The sequence below is a fragment of the Podarcis raffonei genome, chromosome 6 (assembly GCF_027172205.1).
Source record: "Podarcis raffonei isolate rPodRaf1 chromosome 6, rPodRaf1.pri, whole genome shotgun sequence".
In the NCBI taxonomy this organism is placed as follows: Eukaryota; Metazoa; Chordata; class Lepidosauria; order Squamata; family Lacertidae; genus Podarcis; species Podarcis raffonei.
This window is the reverse complement of record NC_070607.1, coordinates 93,984,042-93,997,524: the sequence shown is the minus strand read 5'-3', so window position 1 is coordinate 93,997,524 and position 13,483 is coordinate 93,984,042. Positions and strand designations below refer to the sequence as shown.

Genomic DNA, 13,483 nt, shown 5'->3' with positions numbered 1-13,483 from the left:
CACATTTTGAGGAAAGAACAACTAGACGTCATTTGTCTCCAGGAAACCCATGTGACTAGGCTCCACAGAAGAGTGCTAATAAACAAGCGACTAGGCCAAGAATTTATTTCATCAGCTAAAGAAAAGAAAAGGGGAGTCGTGATATATGCAAAGGAGAGCCTAGCACCAAAATTTGTGTTCAAAGATGAACAAGGAAGAATTTTGGCGATCGAAATACAATCACAAGGAGAAAAATTTTTGATAATTGGAATTTATGCACCAAATGAGGGGAAATCTGAATTTTATGGGAAGCTGCATGAGACAATGCTGGACCATATGGACTATAATAACATCATTCTGATGGGAGATATGAATGGGGTTGTCTCCACACACATGGATAAGTCACAAAATCAAAATGTGACTAAAGATGGCAGACTACCAAAGACTTTTTTTGAACTCACAGACAATATGGACTTGATTGATATCTGGAGGACAAAGAACCCCCTAGGTAGAGAGGGAACATTCTTTTCTGAGGCCCACCTATCCTGGACAAGAATCGACCAAATCTGGATATCTAGAGGACTGGCACCCAAGACCAAAAAAGTAGAGATCTGCCCTAAAACTTGCTCCGACCATAACCCCTTGAAAATGGACTTGAGACTTACACCAGCTGGATCCTTCAGATGGAGAATGAATGATGCATTGTTTAGAGACCAGGAGATAGTGAAGAAGGCCCAAAAGACGATGAAAGACTACTTTGAACTAAATTTGAACACTTCGGTGGAAAAAAAAACAATCTGGGACGCAAGCAAAGCTGTTATGAGAGGGTTTCTGATACAGCAGAATTCTATTAAGAAAAAACTCTGGAACGGTAAAAAGGACAAGATCTTGGAAAGGATAAAAGACGGAGAGAAAAAGTTGAGACTAAATCCAAAATCAAAAGAAGTTTTGAGAGAAATAAAATTCCATCAAGCACAATATGCAAAACTGATAAATCAAGAAGTTGAATGGAAAATCAAACAGATGAAACAAAGATCATTTGAATCGGCAAATAAATGTGGGAAGCTGCTATCATGGCAGCTGAAAAAGAGACAAAAACTGAACTTTGTTACCAATCTAGAGGTTGAAGGAGAATGTATTCAGAAACCAGAGGAAATTAGAAAGTGTTTCCAGAGATATTTTAAAAAATTGTTTTCCCAAGGACCCCAAGTGGAGACTGAAATAAATAAATTTTTAAAAAGCTATGGCCTACAAAAACTAACACAAGACAAACAAACTGACCTGAATTATAAAATAACCCAACAGGAAATCGAAAATGCCATTCAGAACATGCAACTAGGCAAATCCCCGGGCCCAGATGGACTTACCTCCAAATACTATAAGATATTGAAGGAATACCTGACTCAGCCATTGATGGAGGTATGTAATCAAATTATGGAAGGGAAGGGGGCACCAGAATCGTGGAAAGAGGCATTCATCACTTTGATACCAAAATTGGAATCTGAAAAGACTCAACTTAAGAACTACCGTCCCATCTCACTCCTAAACGTGGATTACAAGATTTTTGCTGACATTTTGGCAAATAGATTGAAAAAAGTCTTAAATGGAGTTATTCATAAAGACCAAGCAGGCTTTCTCCCTGGCAGGCATTTGTCAGATAATACTAGGAACATTGTTGACGTTCTGGAACTTCTACAGACAAATTTGAATACAAAAGCAGTTTTGATATTTATAGACGCGGAGAAGGCCTTTGACAATATATCTTGGAAATTTATGAAGAAGAATTTGGAAGGGATGGGAGTGGGAAGGGCGTTCCAAAATGGCATAGATGCAATATATTCAGAACAAAAGGCTAAATTGATAGTAAACAATGTGGTGACAGAAGAGTTTAAAATTGAAAAAGGAACACGACAGGGGTGCCCCCTATCACCCTTGCTATTTATTTCTGTCCTTGAGGTTTTGCTAAATTTGATCAGGAAGGATCAGCAGGTGGAAGGAATACAGGTCGGAGGAAAACAATATAAACTGAAGGCCTTTGCAGATGACTTGGTTTTGACATTACAGGAGCCGGTGTCCAGCACAAAAAGAGTATTGGAATTAATTTCTGAGTTTGGTCGGGTGGCGGGATTCAAGTTAAACAAACAAAAAACTAAGGTTTTGGCAAAAAACTTGACACCTTTAGAAATAGATGGGTTTCAGAAGGAAACAGAACTAAACGTTGTTAATAAAGTGAAATACCTGGGGGTCAACTTGACTGGGAAAAATTTGAATCTGTTTAAAGATAATTATGAAAAATGTTGGTCTGAAATTAAAAAGGATCTAGAAATCTGGTCAAGATTGAAACTTTCCTTGTTGGGAAGAATTGTAGCAGTAAAGATGAATGTATTGCCAAAAATGCTGTTTCTGTTCCAGACCCTACAGATCGTGGACAGAGTGGAATGTTTTGGAAAGTGGCAGAGGGACATTATGAAGTTTGTCTGGCAGGGCAAAAAGCCCCGAATAAAATTTAAAATATTAACAGATGCAAAGGAAAGAGGGGGTTTTGCCCTGCCGGACTTAAGGTTGTATTATGAAGCTGCATCCCTCTGCTGGCTGAAAGATTGGTTTTTGCTAGAAAACACTGATGTCCTAGATCTGGAAGGGTTCAACAATGCTTTTGGGTGGCATGCATATTTGTGGTACGACAAGGTAAAGTCTCATAAGTTGTTTAAAAACCATATTGTAAGGAAATCTCTGTTTTCTGTCTGGACTAAATACAAGGACTTATTTGAAAACAAGACTCCGAGGTGGTTATCACCGATGGAGGCTAAAGCCACAAAAATACTTAATATGGGGGGTGGCTGGGCAAAATACTGTGAAATAATAGAAAGAGTGGGTGACACTTGGAGGTTGCAGAGCTTTGAAAAATTGAAAGGGAAGGTGCGAGACTGGTTTCACTATGCCCAAATTTTAGAGATCTTTAAAAAAGATAAAAAAATTGGTTTCCAGGTGGAAAAATCAAAATTAGAACTAGAATTACTTGAACCTAAGACGAAAGTGCTTTCAAGAATGTACAACTTGCTGCTTAAATGGAATACTCAAGATGAGACAGTCAAATCAGCCATGATAAAATGGGCACAAGATATTGGATACAACATTATGTTTGAGGACTGGGAAAGGTTATGGACCACCGGTATGAAATTTACGGCATGTAGTGCCTTAAAGGAAAATATTATGAAAATGATGTACAGGTGGTACATGACCCCAGTCAAACTTGCAAAGATATACCATTTGTCTGATAATAAATGTTGGAAATGTAAGGAGGCTGAAGGAACTTTTTACCACCTCTGGTGGACATGCCCGAGGGTGAAGGCCTTCTGGGAAATGATTTATAACGAGTTGAAAAAGGTATTTAAGTATACCTTTCAGAAGAAACCAGAGGCCTTCCTCTTGGGCATTGTGGGCCAGAGGATACCTAAGAAAGACAGAACCTTCTTTCTATATGCAACGACTGCAGCAAGAATTCTCATAGCTAAATACTGGAAGGCACAGGAGCTACCCACACTGGAAGAATGGCACACACAACTGATGGACTATATGCAACTAGCCGAAATGACTGGCAGAATCCGAGACCTGGGAGAAGAGGCTGCGGAAGAGGATTGGAAAAAATTTAAGGACTATTTACAAAAACATTATAAGATATATGAATGTTAAAAATTTGCTAAGGTTTGAGGTAAATATGCTTCAGTATTAAAATTCGGGGTTGATAGAAACAAAGTTAATGATTGAGAAAAGTTTTAATTTCAGAGTGAATAATTAGATGAAAATACAAAAACACAGGAAACAAGGTATTAATTTGCTGTTTATATTTATTATAAAGAATGCAGGGATGGAGGAGATGGGGAAGTCCAGTGGATGATGAAAAAAAAAAAAAAGACTTCGAAAAATGAATTTTTTCTTGTTTAATTTCTTTTTCTTTCTGTAAAACCGCTTTTGTTGTGTTATTGATGATGGATTTAGATTCTGGAAAAAAGCAATAAAAAAAATTTATAAAAAAAAAAAAAAAAAAAAAACAAAGGTAGCCCCACGTAGAGCGCATTGCAGTAGTCCAAGCGGGAGATAACCAGAGCATGCACCACTCTGGCGAGACAGTCTGCAGGCAGATAGGGTCTCAGCCTACGTACCAGATGGAGCTGGTAAACAGCTGCCCTGGATACAGATTTGACCTGTGCCTCCATGGACAGCTGTGAGTCCAAAATGACTCCCAGGCTGCGCACCTGGTCCTTCAGGGGCACAGTTACCCCATTCAGGACCAGGGAATCCTCCACACCTGCCCGCCTCCTGTCTCCCAAAAACAGTACTTCTGTCTTGTCAGGATTCAACCTCAATCTGTTAGCCGCCATCCATCCTCCAACCACCTCCAGACACTCACACAGGAGGTCTTTCATGTAGGTCTTTCAAGACCAGTGTTATGTGGTCTTGGCGGCCACTCCCAGTCACCAGTCTGGCTGCCGCATTCTGGATTAGTTGTAGTTTCCGGGTCACCTTCAAAGGTAGCCCCACATAGAGCGCATTGCAGTAGTCCAGGTGGGAGATAATTAGAGCATGCACCACTCTGGCGAGACAGTCTGCGGGCAGGTAGGGTCTCATCCTGTGTACCAGATGGAGCTGGGAGACAGCTGCCCTGGACACGGATTTGACCTGTGCCTCCATGGACAGCTGTGAGTCCAGAATGACTCCCAGGCTGTGCAGCTGGTCCTTCAGGGGCACAGTTACCCCATTCAGGACCAGGGAGTCCTCAACACCTGGGATGGAACCAACCATACAAATGGCATATTGAAGAAAAAGGTAGGATTAAAATGTAAACAGACATGCTGGTGCTCAGACCAATGATTTTTCTGGCCTCACTTTGCTATTGCTCCAGAGAAGCATATTTATTGTCAGTCCTTTGGGATTTGTGGGAATACAGAGCGCTGTGGGTGCTGTCACAAAATGGCTGCCATGGAGGGGGCAGCTATTCACAAAATGGCTACCCGTCACAAAAACCTGATGGAAGGCAAATGGATCCATTTCTAGGTACCCAAACCCAGCGCAACAGAGTGATAAACATCAACCCAGCCCCAGAAACAAAGAGAGAAACCCAGAAGAGAAAGAAAAAACAAATTAGTCCTAAATTAATCCTAGTGACTGCTGCTGTCCCTCACAAAATAACATTTTTTTCTGTCCCTCCCTCTTTGCCCTCTAACACATTTTCTCCAGGCACTTTCCCTCTTTCCTGCCTGGCTACCCGGGTGCCAAAGCCAGGCTGGCAAAGTTCACAGGGTGAACTTTGGAAAGAGTGACGCCCATTTCACTTCCTCTCTGTTCTTTTTATGGCTGTGGTCAGAACCTCCCCACTTCCTTTCCCTTTTTTAAAAAAAAAAACCACAATCATCAGCATTTTTAAAAATAAAAAATATATATAATATAACGGATATTTTATTTTCCACAATACAAAGAGAAAGTAAGATGGTATTTGAAGCATAGATAGGTCGTGGTTATATTATTATTATTTTCTATTTCTCCCCACTTCCAAAGGAGATTAAAAAAAAATGTGGGAGGAATTGCAGAGGCCTCATAGGTGCTGGGGGAGACCATCTCAGGTGCGACGGTGCTCAGGTGCACCAGGTTGGCAAGATTAGAGAGCAGTTGATTTCAAAGGGCTTTACTTCTGAAATAACAGAGCACCACCCTTCCAATTCTTACACCTTTTGGACTACACCTGTGCAATCTTTTCTGCTGGGCTTGGAGCGCCTGTGTAGTTGGAAGGTAACCCCCCAAGCATTATCTAATCCAAAACCCTGCAATACAGTGGTACCTCGGGTAAAGTACTTAATTCGTTCTGGAGGTCTGTACTTAACCTGAAACTGTTCTTAACCTGAAGCACCACTTTAGCTAATGGGGCCTCCTGCTGCTGCCGCCGGAGCACGATTTCTGTTCTCATCCTGAAGCAAAGTTCTTAAGCTGAAGCACTATTTCTGGGTTAGCGGAGTCTGTAACCTGAAGTGTATGCAACCTGACGCGTATGTAACCCGAGGTACCACTGTATATAAAAGGACCTGTAAAATTTCCCCCTACCTGCACACAGTCTCTGTATAGGATATTGACCATAATGGATGCTTCCGCTGGAAAGAATAGACTCTCTCACTCTGAGCTATATATGGAAGAGCTTGACAGCTTGGCCTATCTGAGATCTCTATCTGCCGCTGTTTTCACTATCAGCACAAATCTGGGTTTTCTGGTCACTCGGCAAGGGAGGGGCAGGGTATGATCATAATCGGGGACTGGGTTTGTAAGGACGCCCACACGCTTTTTCCAGTGTGGTGGGGCAGCTGCCACAACCAGCAGGATGCTCTCAAAGGTCAGCCCTTTAAGGCAGGGTTGGTCAGGAGACGAGCGATGCAGCAAATTTAAAATTGCACTGGAAAGTTTGCAAGCTGACGAGCTTTGCTTAGTGGTAGAGTGCAGGCACTGCAGGCAGACGGTCCCCAATTTAATCCCCGGCATTGCCAGCGGAAAAAGAGGTACAGTGGTACCTCAGGTTAAGTACTTAATTCGTTCCGGAGGTCCGTACTTAACCTGAAACTGTTGTTAACCTGAAGCACCACTTTAGCTAATGGGGCCACCATGCCGCCACCGCACGATTTCTGTTCTCATCCTGAAGCAAAGTTCTTAACCCGAGGTACTATTTCTGGGTTAGCGGAGTGTGTAACCTGAAGCGTATGTAACCTGAAGCGTATGTAACCTGAGGTACCACTGTATTGGGTTGAGAAGCTGAAGAACGGACAACCCACCTGAGACCTCATGGAAGTTCCAGCCAGAAAGAGCGAAAAATTCCTTGATACAGAATTGCTGGGCAGTAAAAGAAAAATACTGTCGAAAATGTATATTATTAGCGTGGAATACAAAGGATGAAGAGGGGGAAAGTATTATGATTAGATGGGCCCAGGATTTGGGACATAATATTGACTTTGAAAGGTGGGGAAAATTGTGGACAAGAACAATTAAATTCACAGCATGTGTGTCACGTAAAGAGAACTTAATGAAGATGATGTATCGTTGGTACATTACGCTGACTAAACTTGCTAAAATGTATAGAAACCAAGGTAAAAACAGTTGGATATGCAAGGAGGAGGGGAATTTCCTTCATATGTGGTGGACTTGTACTAAGGTGAAAGCCTTCTGGGATATAATATACAATGAGTTGAAAAAGGTTTTTAAACATAACTTCAACAAAAAACCAGAGGCATTTTTGTTAGGGTTAGAAACGTACTGGGATCCAATGTAGATCTTTTAGGACCGGTGTTATATGGTCCAGGCAGCTGCTCCCAGTCACTGCATTCTGGATTAGTTGTAGTTTCCAAGTCATCTTCAAAGGTAGCTTGCTTTCACATTTTTTAAATTGCTATTTTTATGTTTCTCCTGCTACCCATCTTGAGCCCCATTTGGTTAATATAAATTTGGATGACATGAATTTAACAAACACATGGAAACCTAGTAGTGCACTCAGCATATAAGGACAAGGCAGGATCCCTACCTGAGACCCCAAAGAGTCCCTGCCAGCCAGAACAGGCAGCACTGGCTTTGGTGGAACAGTTTCCTGGCTCAGAGCAAGACTTCTTCGCAGGTACTTTTTGTCCCTTGGCTAATCTCATCACCGCATGGAAGCCAAACCAAATTGTGTGGAAATACAGGTTCGGGACTTGCTATAATCAGAGAGATGGTTCTGGTTCCTGTTTTCTAGGGCTCCTTCTCCAGAAAGCCCTTCTCAAACTTGGCCGATTTGAGCCTCTTACCAAGCTAGAGTGCCAGAGAGTTCTCATGAATGCAGCCATCTTGGAGCATCATGTGACTTGTCATATGTTGTTCGTTAGCCCATTGGCCACGTCCAAGATGGCAGCACGGCATGTCACTCAGCCCCAACTGCCATCTTGAGTAGGTCTGCTCTCACAGAGTATTGGTGCCCATTTCACATCAAAATGGAGGAAAGCAACCTAGCTAGCCTTATTTTGTACCCAACTGGCAGACATTGCTAGATTATGACTCCCATCATACCTCATTATTGGCTTTGATGACTGGAGCCGGTAGGAGCTGGAATCCAAAAACATCTGGGAGAGGGGAAACAAGTTCCCTACCCCTGAATTATCTACCACTTTCATTCCCTTAGCAAGGTACCCATGTTTTGAGAGGTGTTGGGATTCATCTGCTTTGACATTTCTCCTAAAACAATAACTCCTGAGAACGCTTCATCCTCCAGCTTGTTTATATTTCAGAGTGTGAATCACAGAGCCCATTTGCAGGAGATGCGGAAGGCACAAATAATGTGAAAACATACCCAAATCAAGTTTCACATGGCCTGGAGTCTCACTGAAAAGGTTGTTGCTTTTTAAACTCGATGCACCAGCTCCCATGTACAGCTACCGCCGCTGCAAACAGTCTGGCCAGAAGCTGAACTGGTGGATGAGTGCACTTAAAAAACTTTTTTTTTTACTAACTGCATCAAAACTGCAATGCACAACAGAATTAACTGCTCAATTACAAATCATGGTATTCTGGAAAATGGGTCATATCAAAAAAACTCCTATAAAGGATTACGGTTAAGTGGAAGGTGTTGCTGTTAATTAGAGTTTTTACTCTGCATTCCGTAATTCCCTAAAGCTTCTCCATTCCTCCGCAGCTTTATTCCTGCTAACTCTTCTGTACATAAAAGCCATTCTCTCAATTGAGGAATACCTTTCGATTTCCAGTACAGCCGTACCTCGGAAGTCGAACGGAATCCGTTCCAGAAGTCCGTTTGACTTCCAAAACATTTGGAAACCAAGGCGTGGCTTCCAATTGGTTGCAGGAAGTTCCTGCAGCCAATCGGAAGCCGCCGAAGTCGCGCTGGATGTTCGGGTTCCAAAAGACGCTTGCAAACCGGAACACTTACTTCTGAGCTTGCGGCGTTTGGGAGCCAAAATGTATGAGTGCCAAGGCATTTGGCTTCCAAGGTATGACTGTATTCTATATCCTGTATAAACTATTGCAGCTGCAAGGCTCATACGACACAATGCTTCTTTTTCTCGAAGGGCTATCCCATCTGGATAAGACCGTTTTAAAAAAGGTTGAGCTGGTGTGGTAGCTAAAAGTGTTGGACTGGGACCTGGGAGTCCAGGGTTCAAATCTCCACTTAGCCACAAGGCTCACTAATAATAATAATAATAATAATAATAATAATAATAATAATTTATTATTTGTACCCCGCCCATGTGGCTGGGTTTCCCCAGCCACTCTGGGCGGCTTCCACAGAGACCAGAAATACACTAAAATGTCACAAATTAAAAACTTCCCTGAACAGGGCTGCCTTAAGATGTCTTCTGAATGTCAGGTAGTTGTTTATTGCTTTGACATCTGATGGGAGGGCGTTCCACAGGGCAGGCGCCACTACCGAGAAGGCCCTCTGCCTGGTTCCCTGTAGCTTTGCTTCTCGCAGTGAGAGAACCGCCAGAAGGCCCTTGGCGCTGGACCTCAGTGTCCAGGCTGAACGATAGGGGTGGAGACACTCCTTTAGGTATACAGGACTGAGGTCGTTTAGGGCTTTAAAGGTCAACACCAACACTTTGAATTGTGCTCGGAAACGTACTGGGAGCCAATGTAGGTCTTTCAAGACCGGTGTTATGTGGTCTTGGCGGCTACCCCCAGTCACCAGTCTAGCTGTCGCATTCTGGATTAGTTGTAGTTTCCGGGTCACCTTCAAAGGTAGCCCCACGTAGAGCGCATTGCAGTAGTCCAAGCGGGAGATAACTAGAGCATGCACCACTCTGGTGAGACAGTCTGCGGGCAGGTAGGGTCTCAGCCTGCGTACCAGATGGAGCTGGTAGACAGCTGCCCTGGACACAGAATTGACCTGCGCCTCCATGGACAGCTGTGAGTCCAAAATGACTCCCAGGCTGCGCACCTGGTCCTTCAGTGGCACAGTTACCCCATTCAGGACCAGGGAGTCCTCCACACCTGTTCGCCCCCTGTCCCCCCAAAACAGTACTTCTGTCTTGTCAGGATTTAACCTCAATCCATTAGCCGCCATCCATCCTCCAACCGCCTCACTAGCTGCCTTTACTGCCTCATCAGGAGTTTAAAGTTGGGTCTGTGGCCACATTAACACAAAAGATGGTTGAACTGCTGGGTTAGTCGGGCATGATTGACACCAGTCGTCAACAAGACACTTGAAACTTAGCTGAAACATTCTCTCTTTTTTTAATAAAATAAGTTGTAGTAAATCTTTAAATTAAAATACATTGCCTCTAGGCTCAGAAACGCTCCTGAGCACGTAAAAAAAGGCAGCAAGCATCTCTCGTCATCCTCTCCACTTCCAAAAAAATATGCTCTCAGCCACGGCCTCTGATGGAAGATGAGTAAGAAAAAACTATGGTGCAGTGCGATAGTCTCTTTGCAAATGTTTGGGGGGCGTTTTGGGGGGTTAAGGTGCAGTGCAGAAGCCTCTTTCCCTCCAGAGTGGTTCCTTTGCAAAAGAGGAGCTTGCTACGAGTCCAGGAGGTCTTCTTCGTCACTCCAGTCAGGAGGTGCGTCTGTGCCAAAGTATCGGTCTCCAAAATTTCCTAGAGGGAGGCAGGAGGGATTGGGAATTAGGAAGAGCTACGAGAAACCCTTGTGCACGTAGGAAGTACACCGAACTGTTTCTGCGCTATTCAGAGATGTGCCCGGAACGTTCCCGTCTGGCAAAACCCCCAAAATCCTTCTGCTAGATTCTCATTCTTGCAACCCGTTTCATGAACGTTCAGCAAATCCTAGAGATTTGCCACCTTCATGTCTCTAGGTGCTTGAAACCTTTCCCACTTCTTGGGTGTTAAATCTGGCAGAGGAGACTCTCTTGGGTATTTCCACCATCCTCGGAAGTGTGGGGAAAGCTGGCCAAGGAGAGGGCTTTCTCTGAGGCAGATCCTAAACTGTGGAACTCCCCACAGAGATGAATCTCCATTGTCCGGCTTTTGTCATATGCTGAAAAGAAGTTTGCTTTGTGGGACCCACTGGTTTGCCCTGGTTGGAATTATTTTTCTTGTTTTTACAACTATTATTACCATTATTATTACTATTATTACATTTCTATGCCACTCATCTGATTGGGTTGCCGCAGCCACTCTGGGTGGCTTCCAACAATTGTAAGACCACAGTAAAACGTCAAACATTAAAAAACTTTCCTATACAGGGTTGCCTTCAGATGGCTTATTCCAGGCATAGGCAGACTCGGCCCTCCAGATGTTTTGGGACTACAACTCCCATCATCCCTAGCTAACAGGACCAGTGGTCAGGGATGATGGGAACTGTAGTCTCAAAACATCTGGAGGGCTAAGTTTGCCTATGCTTGCCTTATTCAAACTGTCTGCAGCTAGGGGGAAAAACCCACAATGCTAAGAAACAACCCCTTATTTTCTGCATCAATGGTGGTGGTTAGGAATTATATTATTGCTTGCAAGCAGCTCTGAGCCATCAGAGAATGAAAAACTCAAAAGCTTTTCCAGGGATCCGACAACCGTAAGAAAATAAGGAAGAGCTGGTTGCTGGATCAGGCCAATGGCCACTCCAGTCCAGCATCCTGTTCTCACAGTGGAAACACACAATTGGGATCTGAGCATAAGAGAATCTCTCCTCTCTTGAGGTTTCCAGTAACGGGCATTCAGAAGCTTCGCTGGCTCAAGACCAGGGGCAGGACCTCCTAACCCTGGCCACTCACCAATACCAGGGATGATGCGGAAGAGGTCGTTCACTTTCTTGTCCACGGCGGTCGTGATGATCTTCACTTGCGGGAAGGCGTAAGCGACAGAGTGGACGCCCATCTCGGCCATGAGCAGGGAGAGGAGGAATATCTTGTCCTCTGGGACGTCGTGGTCCTAAGAGAAAGAAGAGGGTTTCGGCCATTTAGTTTCACTCCCCAGCTTGCCCTTTGGCCCTCTGGGTGTTACAGAACTACAACTCCCAGCAACCCTGGTCACTGGCTGTGCTTGCTAGGGCTGGTGGGAATTGTAGTTCAGCAACATCTGGTTTTCCCACACCCAGCTTATGCTTCCGGCGAATGGTCAGATGAAATACTCAGCATTGTTCCCTTCATTTCTAATGTTCAGAGGGGAGTGCTGTTACCTCTTCCCTTCCCTCCCAACAGCCTCTTTCCCTCCCTCCTTCAGCCTCTTCCCTTCCCTCCCAACAGCCTCTTTCCCTCCCTCCTTCAGCCTCTTCCCTTCCCTCCCAACAGCCTCTTTTCCTCCCTCCTTCAGCCTCTTCCCTTCCCTCCCAACTGCCTCTTTTCCTTCCCTCCCAACAGCCTCTTTTCCTCCCTCCCAACAGCCTCTTTTCCTCCCTCCCAACAGCCTCTTTTCCTCCCTCCCAACAGCCTCTTTTCCTCCCTCCTTCAGCCTCTTCCCTTCCCTCCCAACTGCCTCTTTTCCTTCCCTCCCAACAGCCTCTTTTCCTCCCTCCCAACAGCCTCTTTTCCTCCCTCCCAACAGCCTCTTTCCTTCCCTCCCAACAGCCTCTTTCCTTCCCTCCCAACAGCCTCTTTCCTTCCCTCCCAACAGCCTCTTTCCCTGCCTCCCAACAGTCTCTTTCTCTCCCTCCCAACAGCCTCTTTCCTTCCCTCCCAACTGCCTCTTTTCCTTCCCTCCCAACAGCCTCTTTCCTTCCCTCCCAACAGCCTCTTTCCCTCCCTCCCAACTGCCTCTTTTCCTTCCCTCCCAACAGCCTCTTTCCTTCCCTCCCAACAGCCTCTTTCCCTCCCTCCCAACAGCCTCTTTCTCTCCCTCCCAACAGCCTCTTTCCTTCCCTCCCAACAGCCTCTTTCCTTCCCTCCCAACAGCCTTCTTCCCTCCCTCCCAACAGCCTCTTTCTCTCCCTCCCAACAGCCTCTTTCCTTCCCTCCCAACAGCCTCTTTCCTTCCCTCCCAACAGCCTTCTTCCCTCCCTTCCAACAGCCTCTTTCTCTCCCTCCCAACAGCCTCTTTCCTTCCCTCCCAACAGCCTCTTTCCCTCCCTCCCAACTGCCTCTTTTCCTTCCCTCCCAACAGCCTCTTTCTCTCCCTCCCAACAGCCTCTTTCCTTCCCTCCCAACAGCCTCTTTCCCTCCCTCCCAACAGCCTCTTTCCTTCCCTCCCAACAGCCTTCTTCCCTCCCTCCCAACAGCCTCTTTCCTTCCCTCCCAACAGCCTCTTTCCCTCCCTCCCAACAACCTCTTTCCTTCCCTCCCAACAGCCTCTTTCCTTCTCTCCAAACAGCTAAGTCAAAGCTGTCCCACGCCACCTGCCTCCCTTACCAGCAACACCCTCACAGCCATCATGGCTGCCGCTCCTGTAGAGACCGTACAGTCCATGAGGATCACGTGATCTTCACTGATGTCCTTCGGAAGCCTCAGATAATGCAGCTGGAGGAAGGAGAAGGAGGAAGGGAGTGTTCAGAGACGGCAAGCAGGGAGGGAAGTGTCCCCAGCAGGACTGCCCTGCTC

The 13,483-nt window shown here is 45.1% G+C and overlaps 1 protein-coding gene across 3 annotated transcripts in view; it reads right to left on the bottom strand.

Moving 5' to 3' along the window:
- Nucleotides 1-10,211: 10,211 nt before the first annotated feature.
- The window catches only part of UCKL1 (uridine-cytidine kinase 1 like 1), a 70,867-nt gene continuing 67,595 nt past the window's right edge, over nucleotides 10,212-13,483 (bottom strand). For all 3 annotated transcript variants that reach the window (XM_053394542.1, XM_053394541.1, XM_053394543.1), the window contains exons 13-15: nucleotides 13,295-13,402; nucleotides 11,726-11,882; nucleotides 10,212-10,592 (exon numbers count right to left, since the gene is read on the bottom strand). In XM_053394542.1, the coding sequence (XP_053250517.1) occupies nucleotides 10,516-10,592; nucleotides 11,726-11,882; nucleotides 13,295-13,402 (342 nt within the window). In that variant the 3' untranslated portion in view covers nucleotides 10,212-10,515. The remainder of the gene's footprint in view (nucleotides 10,593-11,725; nucleotides 11,883-13,294; nucleotides 13,403-13,483) is intronic.